The sequence below is a fragment of the Octopus bimaculoides genome, chromosome 23 (assembly GCF_001194135.2).
Source record: "Octopus bimaculoides isolate UCB-OBI-ISO-001 chromosome 23, ASM119413v2, whole genome shotgun sequence".
NCBI lineage: Eukaryota > Metazoa > Mollusca > Cephalopoda > Octopoda > Octopodidae > Octopus > Octopus bimaculoides.
Genome location: NC_069003.1, coordinates 25597842 through 25608525, shown reverse-complemented (window position 1 = coordinate 25608525; position 10684 = coordinate 25597842). Strand labels below are relative to the sequence as shown.

At 37.5% G+C, this 10684-nt stretch overlaps 1 protein-coding gene across 1 annotated transcript in view; it reads left to right on the top strand.

The window, feature by feature from the left end:
* The first annotated feature begins 6 nt into the window (after positions 1-6).
* The window catches only part of LOC106877272 (DNA (cytosine-5)-methyltransferase 1), a 60528-nt gene continuing 49850 nt past the window's right edge, over positions 7-10684 (top strand). Inside the window, exons 1-3 of the mRNA XM_014926136.2 lie at positions 7-358; positions 5012-5060; positions 7124-7231. Of these exons, the coding sequence (XP_014781622.1) occupies positions 288-358; positions 5012-5060; positions 7124-7231 (228 nt within the window). The 5' untranslated portion in view covers positions 7-287. The remainder of the gene's footprint in view (positions 359-5011; positions 5061-7123; positions 7232-10684) is intronic.

Genomic DNA, 10684 nt, shown 5'->3' with positions numbered 1-10684 from the left:
TGAGGACAATGTTATTTATTTTCTTCTGATTAATTTCAGAAGTTTAAGTAAACTTCTCGTTTTTGTTTTTGTTATTATTTGATTGTGTATATATATATATCGTATGTGTGCGCGTCTTTTTATTCTTTGTGGTGTGTTTCTGGAAACTTTTTTTCTTTTCTCCCTCGCCGACCACTAATCGTTGCCTCCGACATCTCCCTCTTTCACAGTCCGCTTTCTTTTGTGGGGGGCACTAAGCTGTTTTTAAAACCACCACCACCTTTCACGATCTAAAACAAAACACCAGAATGCCTTCTAGGACTTCATCAATCTCAAAGACTACAATATCTTCGCCAAAACTTAGGGAATCCAATAAAATGTAAGTCCGATTTTGATTTATTTAATAAAAATCATATGTATTGAATATTAAAAGTTGGTGCGATCTTCATTCAAAATTGCCGAACAAAAACCCGAATTCTAGCGTTTAAGACCTCACAGAAAGACTGAAATGCACATGGATATAATTTTATACATAACACATACACCGATTTTATACATATATATTCTTTGATACAAACAGTCACATATATCTGTTGACTTTGTTTTTATATCGTGTGTATATTTTATAAATATACGTATATGCATGTATATGTATGTATATCTGTACACACATGTTAAAACTTAATTCACGGAATTCTAGTCTTGGTCAACTCTCTTATAATTACCGAATGATGATTAGCGAAAGATCGCCAAAACTTTTAAGCTCAATTTACAAAGAATATTTATGTGTTGCATGGAAATGACTGTACTCGGAGTCAATAGTATCAAACACACACGTTTGCGTATCTATATATGCACACTACCAAAATTTGTAACAATAACGCGGGAAAAAGTAAACAAACAACAGTATTTATAATCACTAAACTTGAGATTTCAAGGAAATAGAAGAAAAAAGTGGGAATCCATGGTGCAATTCCTTTCTCAATGGCATTAATAATATAAATAAATTAAACTATTTAAAATGAGAACCGAAACCGAATCTAGCTTTAAATGATCCAGCTTTCTGTTTAATTTGTTTAACTGCGACGCAGCCCTGCTTAAACTGACCTACGATTAAAAACATTTCTAGTATTTTTTTTTCTTTTCAGGTTTGTCTGGGTCCCTATTATAATATATATTTGTCTTTTAAGGCAGTTGAGTGTGATTTAAGAGGGATCGAGTTGCTATTTCTACCAGTTTGACCGACCACGTAGAGGCTCTTTTTTCAGAAAAGCGGAAATGGTACGAAAGTTGTAACATTATATGGACTGAAGTAACTAATTAACGACTGTATAGAACACATAACACTTGTTAGTCTTTCTCGCTCTGCATAACACCACATCTTTATAAATGGGGTTTTATCTTATGGAGATTATCTGAAATGGTAACTCAAATAATGGAAATGATCTATATATATCTAATATATAAATATATATATATATATATATACAAGATGCGGTGAATAAACTGTCGTCTAAATTACGCAAAAATGAAAATGACACTGACAACTCATTTTAACAGATATATTTACTAAAGTTACATAAAAATATCGTGAAATACTAAGGAGTAAATTTATTCAATAAAATCATCATTGACTTCGGAATCTCCTGCAACTATTCTGGACGGTCTCCTTGTTTAAATTGGTGAATGCTGCCATAATCCTTACCTTCAGTTCATCTTTGGTGTTACAAGGAGTTTTGTTGATCTTTTGCTCAACTGTGCCCCACACATAATAATCAAGGGGGTTGCAGTCTGGGGAGTTAGGTGGCCAGATGTTAGGGGTGATGTGGTCGCAATAATTGTCTGACAGCCATGACTGGGTCCTTCTACTTGTGTGGCATGGTGCAGAGTCCTGTTGCCAGACATAGGGTCTTCCAGCAGTCACCCTCTTCACTCAGATTGACACCCAAACACTCTGGAATGTTCGTATTGGAACTTCCGGCGCGAATGCTAAGCAGTACAGCATGTCGTTATCAAATTTCCGGCAGAGTGAATTGCGTCATGGTGCTGTTTTTCTCACAGACGGTGCCCAACTGACCCTACCATACTGTGTAGTCGACGAAATCAAAAACAATGCGCATGCGCGCAATTAAAAATATAAAATGGCGACAATCTACCCATCGCACCCTGTATGTGTACGTGTGTATATATATATATATATATATATATATATATATATATATATATATATATATAATATATATACATATATAGCTTTTATCTTTTACTTTCAATCATTAGACTTTGGCCATTCAGCGTCATCGCCATTCAAGGATTTAATCGAACGAATCGACTATTTCTTTAAAGCCTGGTACTTATTATATCGGTCCGTTATACCGAACCACTAAGTTTCGGGGACATAAACACACTAACACCGGTTGTAAAGCGATGGTGGAGCACGAAGTTACACATTATACAATGAGCTTTCAGTTTCCATCTACCAAGTCCATTCAAAAGGTTCCGGTCTGCCTGAAGCTATAGTAGAAGACATTTGCTGAAGGTGCCACACGTTGGGACTGAACCCAGAACTTCTTACTACGCCCGCTCCGTATATATATCGTTAATATAGTCTTTATTCAAATATACGATTGATTCGATTTTATACACATTACAGTGTTCATATCTACATGGTATTGCTATCAGTTTCATCATTACCTGGCGTCTTAGCCCTGAGTATATACATCCAGTTCTCTATTGATAATAACTAGCACTCCGTTGGTTACGACGTTGAATATTCTAGTTGATCCCTTTCTGGTAGAATCGTTAGCATACCGGGCAAAATGCTTAGCGGTATTTCGTCTGTCTTCGTGTTCTGAGCACGAATTCCACTGAGGTCGACTTTGGCTTTCATCCATTTGGGGTTGATAAAATAAGTACCAGTTGAGCACTGAGGGTCGATCTAGTCATCTTATCCTCTCCACTGAAACTGCTGGCCTTGTGCCAAAATTTGAAACCAATATTTGAATGTCTCCTCACTTGTTACTGTTGTTCAAGATGCTCATTGTGAGATCCATCATTCTGAAATCAAACTTCATCACTTATTCCTTTTTCTTGAGTTACTTGACATTTCCATTCTCTAACTTATCCTTCAGACACATCAATAACCTTCCATATATCATCATCATCATTTTTATATCCACTTTCCATGCTGCTATGGGTTGGACAGGTCATCACAATATTCAAAGCATTTCTTATTGGGATTCTACAGCTGGATAACCTTCCCATCACCAACCACTTTATAGCAGACTTTGGGTACTGTGTACAACTGTACCAGACAGGTTAAGTCTTCAGTAATAAATAAATAAATAAATAAATATATACTGGGTTGAGTCAAAAGTTTTTTTTTAATATTTAAAACTTTAATTAATAGTCGAGACAAATTACATATGAAAAGTATTTATTCTTTATTCAGCAACATATATCCCATCAAATTCTGTTGTCTGTTACTATTGTACCAAAAAGCTCAATTCCACACTTATACCACTTGGCTGGTTTAGAGGCAAAAAATTCCCTACACCTATTTTCAACCTCATCCACATTGTTGGCTCGGAAAAGGTAATCTGATAGTGCAAGGTCTGGACTGTATCCAGGGTAAGGCAGCACTCCCGCTTTCTCAAGTTTGCACCTGGTCGCATTAGCAATGTATGCTGGGGCATGGTTATACTGTATGTGTCTTCAATTAACCAATGCTGGTTTTATTCTACACATTCATTAACAGTTCTTGAGCCTTCCACATTATTAATTTCTTTTGCTGCTGCTCTGGCACTGTCCTTTTTTCCACAGGTAGCGTAAAGAGGCTCTAATTGGAAATTTTTTTCATCACTCATTATCATAGCTGTAAAATAATAAACAATTCAGCAATGATTAGACCTCAAGTTGTATCAAATTAATATAAGATACAAGGTACCAAAAATTGTCAGTGAAAATCTGAAAACAACTTTTGATTCGACCTAAGATGTATATATATATATATACATACACGTGTGTGTTGCCTTGTTTTGACATCACATGATAGTTGTAAACAAGTGTCACCATTATACATGCAGTGTCATTTGTTCCCAATTTTTCTTGAAATCATGTTCATTCATCATTGTCATTTAACGTCCGCTTTCCATGCTAGCATGGGTTGGACGATTTGACTGAGGACTGGTGAACCAGATGGCTACACCAGGCTCCAATCTGATTTGGCAGAGTTTCTACAGCTGGATGCCCTTCCTAACGCCAACCACTCTGAGAGTGTAGTGGGTGCTTTTACGTGCGACCAGCACGACGGCCAGTCAGGCGGTACTGGCAACGGCCACACTCAAAATAGTGTATTACCTTGCTTGGAAACAGGTGAGGGTGGGTGATAGCAAGAGCACCCAGCTTCCGGAAAATTTGCCTAGTTGAATTCCATCTGATCTATGCAAGCTTGAAGGAATATACATTAATACAATGATGATGATGAAAATTACTTTAACAGTATTTCACTTTACTTATTCTCATTTTCTTTGACTAATTTAAAAATTGATTTCAATAATTTAGAAATACCCTTGGGACATAACCAATTCTTCTTTCTTGGTGATGAATGTATTAACTGAGGAGTCTCACCTTTTATCATAACCTCTCTTTTTCTCCCACACATAAAACACATTTATGTCAGTTCGTTCTATCATTTCTTGAATCTCACCAGGCAGTAGGGCCAGCTTGTACTTTGCTCTGGTTTACACAGAACATTCCGATGCATGTGGAGGCACATGGTTTAGTGGTTAGGGTGTTGGAATCCTGATTGTAAGGTTGTCGTTCTAATTCCTGGGCCTGGTGAGGTGTTGTATTCTTGAGCAAAACACTTCATTCCATACTCCTCCAGTCCACTCAGCTGGTAAAAATGAGTAATCCTGCAATGGACCAGCATCTTGTCTAGGGAGGAATATATATATACCTGGGAAACTGGTCCTGTGCTTCTTACAGAATTATGTGAACTAACCAACTTTCGTTTCTTGTTCTTCTCTAGTGTAAAAGATCTTCAGAACAAATTCCAGACTGGAGACATCACAGAAGTGGTGAGACCATTTTTATGTTTATTTGATATACAGTAATCCCTTGACTATCGTGGGTGTTACATTCCAAAAAGCCCTGCGATAGGTGAAAATCCGCAAAGTAGAAACAGTACTGTACTGTATGTTATTTTATATTATTTTTATAATTTGTATATACTTATTTTATTATAAATGCAAAGCAACACCACAGAGGAATTTGACATAAGCTTAAATAATAAACTGTGATAGGTGAACCACAATATGATGAGGGATTACTGTATATTTCTTTTTTGTGTTTGCATTTAGTCTTTTTTATTGTTTTTGTTGCTTTACCCCCAACTCTAAATCACTTGACAGTAACTTTAGCAGAGTCATTAAGTATGGGACAAAATGGCCTTGTGGTATTTATTCCAAATCCTTTTAGAGTTAAGATCCGACCAAAGGTCAACTTTACCTTTCATCCTTTGGGAGTTGATAAAGTGCTAACCGGCGACACTGGTCGTTGTTGGACTGTATACCTTGTATTTTATTGGGTCTGTCTCCTGGAAATCCAATCCTGGCTTCCTTGTCTTAATCCATTGCCCAACTTAATGATGGATTAAGTCTATCCATCACCCATCCTTGATACCCTTCCACCCAGCCCTTGACACCTTTAGCTGAATTCATTTTGTTGCAAGCATTTAGGACAGATTTCTGGTCTCTTTCTCACAAAGCCCTTCTCTCCTGATTAAACAATAAAAAAAAATATGCTGCATTCTACCCCACCATTGTAACATGTTATGTTCAAATTTTGTAAAGTTGCATCATCTGATCTACAGGTCTGTAGAACCAAAGTGTTGGCCTAGGGTGAAGCATAATTCATGGTTACAAAGCATGTCAACCCATGCGACCTTCTCTTCACATTATTTATAGGGTTTTAAACACATTTATTAGGGACCAAACCCCTTCATGGTCATTTGGTTCCTGCTGGCAAAACATATGGGCATATTAGTTAATGTAGTCCAGGCATGCTCAGTGGTTAGAGTGTTGGGCTCACATGGGGTAGTGAGTTTGATTCCTGGACTGGGCTGTTTGTTGTGTTCTTGAGCAAGACACTTTTTTTCACATTGCTCCCGTTCACTCAGCTGTAGAAATAAGTTGTGACATCACTGGTGTTGAGCATTACCGATCTTTGCCTTTTTCCTTGGATAACATTGGTGGTGCAGTATGCATGGGCAACTGCTGTCCTTCCATAAACATAAATCAGATGATACAACCTTGCCCGGACTTGTGCCTCGGAGGGGAACTTTCTAGATGCAATTCCACGGTCATTCATGAGCAATGGGGGTCCTTTTTAGTCCAGGCACCTGTGCTGGGACACTTAAAAGACACCCAGTACATTCTGTGGAATGGCTAACATTAGGAAGGGCATTGAGCTGTAGCAACCAAGCCAAAGCAGACTGGGGCCTGGTGCAGCTCTCTGGCTTATCAGTTCCAGTCAAACTGTCTTACCCATGCCAGCATGGAAAAACAAACAGTAAATGATGATGATCATGATCATAGTTGGTATGCTTTTGATCTTTGGTCTGTTGGATCAAGGCTATCCTGGAGTTAAGCAACGATGGGCATACTATTACTACACTGACTCTCACCTGTGAAATTTTATTGACAAAAATTATTTGGAAAGCCCATCAGGGTAACTATTCTTGTTGTTGGGTGGTAGATTTCACCCAGTTTAATACCACCATCTGGCTCTTGGTGGGCTTTAGTAAAATCCCTAGTGCTGTTATAGTCTGGGAGTAACATCCTTCATTCCTGTTATTACTAACAAGCTATGCACTACTTCCATATTTAACAGTTTTTTACATCGCTTAAAGATGAAGTAACTCACTAAAATGATGTAACTGATCAGGTAAACTTAGCCATTTGATAAATAAAGTGAGTATAAAAGCCCTGAAGGTCCATCTAGTCAACTAAAACCTTTCAAGGTGGTGCTCCAGTATGATCAGCATCCAAGACACAACCACCTTATCCATATGCTAAGCAGCATTTCATCCGTCTTTAATGTTCCGAGTTCAATGTGTTTCTTGTGTCTGTTCCATTTTCAGGATTACTGGAACCAACTCTGTGAGAAGTTCAGCCATGTTCTCACTGGAGCAGCGAAGGACCAGATCCAAACCTTGGAGACGGAATTGGGAGAAGAATTATTGACCATTGTAAGTATTGATCGATTGATTGATTGAATGATGTTGGGTTTTAGTCCCAGGTCAATCTTGATTGATGTTGTTTAGTTTCAGATAAGTCCTGATTAACCATAGGCGTTCCAGCCATGCCCATTCTGTCAGTTTAGTGGTGTGTCTAGGACTAACATTATCCAATGAGTCTTTTCTTTATTTGAGAATATATTTTATCATTTGATGAAGGTTTGGCTGCCATTTCTAGCAGATCACATGGGTGTTGTTGTTACTGCTGTTGTTCAGCCCCATATCATCCCCGATACTATAACAATCCATTATTATTTTTTTCCAGTCAATGTATTTAGAACTGTGGGTTTATATAAAAGATTGGAGACAGCACAGGACAAAACAACACAAAAAGAACGGGATTTAACTGTATAAAGGGTATAGAGGGTAGAGTGTTATTTGTGGAAGATTTGACTTGTATTTCTAGCTAACCAAGCAACTACATTAAAACTGACATTCTGTCGGTTACGACAAAGAAGGTGTCCAGCTGTTTTCAGGGATACTCAGCATGATGTAGAATTTGACAAGGCTGGCCCCTTTGAATTACAGGTACTACTCATTTTCGCCAGCTGAGTGGACTGGAGCAATGTGAAATAAAGTACCTTGCTCAAGGACACAACATGCCTCTGGTTTTCGAACTCACAGCCTTAAAAATTGTAAGCTGAATATTCTAACCACTGAGCTGTGCGCCTTTACTAGCTGACCAAGCAACTGCATAGAAGCTTGATGTTGTTATTGGTGATGGTGTTTGACCCCAGGTCAGCTGTGATCCAACAGACCTATAATGAAAGGTATCCCAGCTTTGACAATCCCATTTGTATTTTAGAGCAGAGATAATGTCACTGATGATGGTGACTACTACTACTACTACTACTACTACTACTACTACTACCACCACTACCACTACTAATACCAACTTTATTAATATCATGATAATAATAATCCTTTCTACTATAGGCACAAGGCCTGAAATTTGTGGAGAGCGAGTAAGTTGATCACATCGTTCCCGATGAGTCACTGGTACTTTTTTTTATCGACCTTGAAAGGATGAAAGGCAAAGTTGACCTGGGTGGAATTTGATCAATAATGATAATAATAATAATAATCATCATCATTTAACGTCCGCTTTCCATGCTAGCATGGGCTGGACGATTTGACTGGAGACTGGCGAAGCGGATGGCTACACCAGACTCCAATCTGATCTGGCAGAGTTTCTACAGCTGGATACCCTTCCTAATGCCAACCACTCCGAGAGTGTAGTAGGTGCTATTTACATACCACCGGCACAAGGGCCAGTTCGAATAATAATAATAATAACCATTAGCACACTGGGCAAAATGCTTAGCAGCAGTTTGTCTTTACATTCTTAGTTCAAATTCTGCTGGGGATGACTTTGCCTTTTGTCCTTTCGGGGTTGATAAATTAAGTACCAGTCAAGTACTAGAGTTGATGTAATCAACTATCCTGCTCCTCCCAAATTTCAGGCCTTGTGCCCATAGCAGAAAGGATTATTATTATTATTATTATTATTATTATTATTTATTTATTTCTATTATATATCCTTTGTTATATCTTTTAATGTGGTAGTGACTCCCTTCGATCGATGTAAACCCCTACCTGTTTTTAGTTTTTTATTTTGGTTTTGTTTTTATGTGCCATAACTCCTCCTTTGATATTGTCCTTCATGTCATAAGCCCTTGTGGCCAATAAAAGAAATCATTACTATTATTATTATTATTATATAGGTCATATGGCCTAGTGGTTAGGGTGTTGCACTCAGAGTTGTGAGATCATGGTTTCAGTTCCTAGACTGGGTGGCACATTGTGTTCTTGAGCAAAACATTTCATCTTGTGTTGCTCTGTGATTACTTCAACACCTGACATGTGGTTCTTTGTGCACCTGTTCATGCAACATCGATTTGATGTAGAGAGTGAGCTATTGTGTAGCACATACATTTGAATACTATTAACAAATCATTTGTGCAAGTCATTGAGCAAAAAGCTCTTTTGGGGATTTATTTATTATTGTTATTATCATTTTATACAGTTAAATCCCGTTCTTTTTGTGTTGTTTTGTCCTGTGCTGTCTCCAATCTTTTATATAAACCCTCAGTGGTGAATAAAGAAAAAATGCTTATTATTATTTGACCAAGTCTACCTATTTGTGATTCAGTAGTATAGTTGAATACAGGTCATCAACCAATGTAAATAGTATTTGCAGGAACAAGGGTTTAGGCTGCAGTGCTGTGTTTATTCCTTTCTCCCATAAGCAAAGTGTTTGATAGACTAGCATCCTATCCAGGAGCAGAGATCTCTCAATTACTAAAATACTTATAAAATTTAAGTTCCAGTATATGTAGATATGTTTCTGGGGTTTCTTTATTCTTTTTTTTTTTTTAAAACCTGTTTTACAGCAATTTTTTCATGCATGGATGGGTCAGCTGCAGTTATTGTTGGACTAATTTTTCCGGATGGTTGCTTCTTCTAAAGTCTCTCAAGCATGTAAGATTGAGTGATGTCTGTTTTGTGCTTTTATTTTACTCAGTCAAGTAAACTGGAGCAGGCTGAATTATGTATGTTGTTCAGGGCCTCAGTATGGTGACAGATGCAACATGGTAGCCCCATTGTGTTTCACACATCAATGGAATGGCAGTGGTGTAAAAAAAACCTAAAAAAATAAAACAATAAATTCTTTCAGTGATATTGATCAGTGGTTTATGATTTATGATCAATAGTTTTATGATCAGTGAGTGTTATAGTCCAGTCTGTAGGGAGCTTGGTGTTAAGAAGGGCATACAGCTGTAAAAGCCATGCCAAAACACACTGAAGCCTGGTGCAGTCATCTAAACTATCCAACCCATGCCAGCATGGAGAGCAGATGCTGATGAGAGTGTGTGATGGTGGTAGGGGGTAGATATATGAAGATTTTCTTTTTATTCCTAATAACAGGATACATAGAGGGGACAAACAAGGACAGACAAAAACATATATGTGGTCTTCAACCTTTTACGAGTGATCTATTGAATGGGTAATTAATGGATGTTATAATGAATGTGAAAATATATATAAAAATATAAACATTTAAAAAAAAATTCTCTTTTTTAAGTTTGGGTCATCTTACTAACCCGCCTGTTGATTTCCCTCTCTTTTTTTTTGGGGGGGGGGTTAGATATATGAAGAGGAAAAGTTCATTGGAATTCTTGCAGTAATTGTGTTAGGGTAGCATGTAGGTAGGTTAATTGGGTCTGCTCATAACTGGGAGGAGAGGCTGATTATAAAACATACTAGTGTGACAATAGATGAGCCACTGGCTACCACAGTAAAATCAAGCAGAGATGATTTGTGTGAAACTGTTCAATATTCTGTTTGGTCAAATTTCCAATTTTTTTTTCTCAGTTCTCTTTCCCCTCTTCTTATATTTTCTCT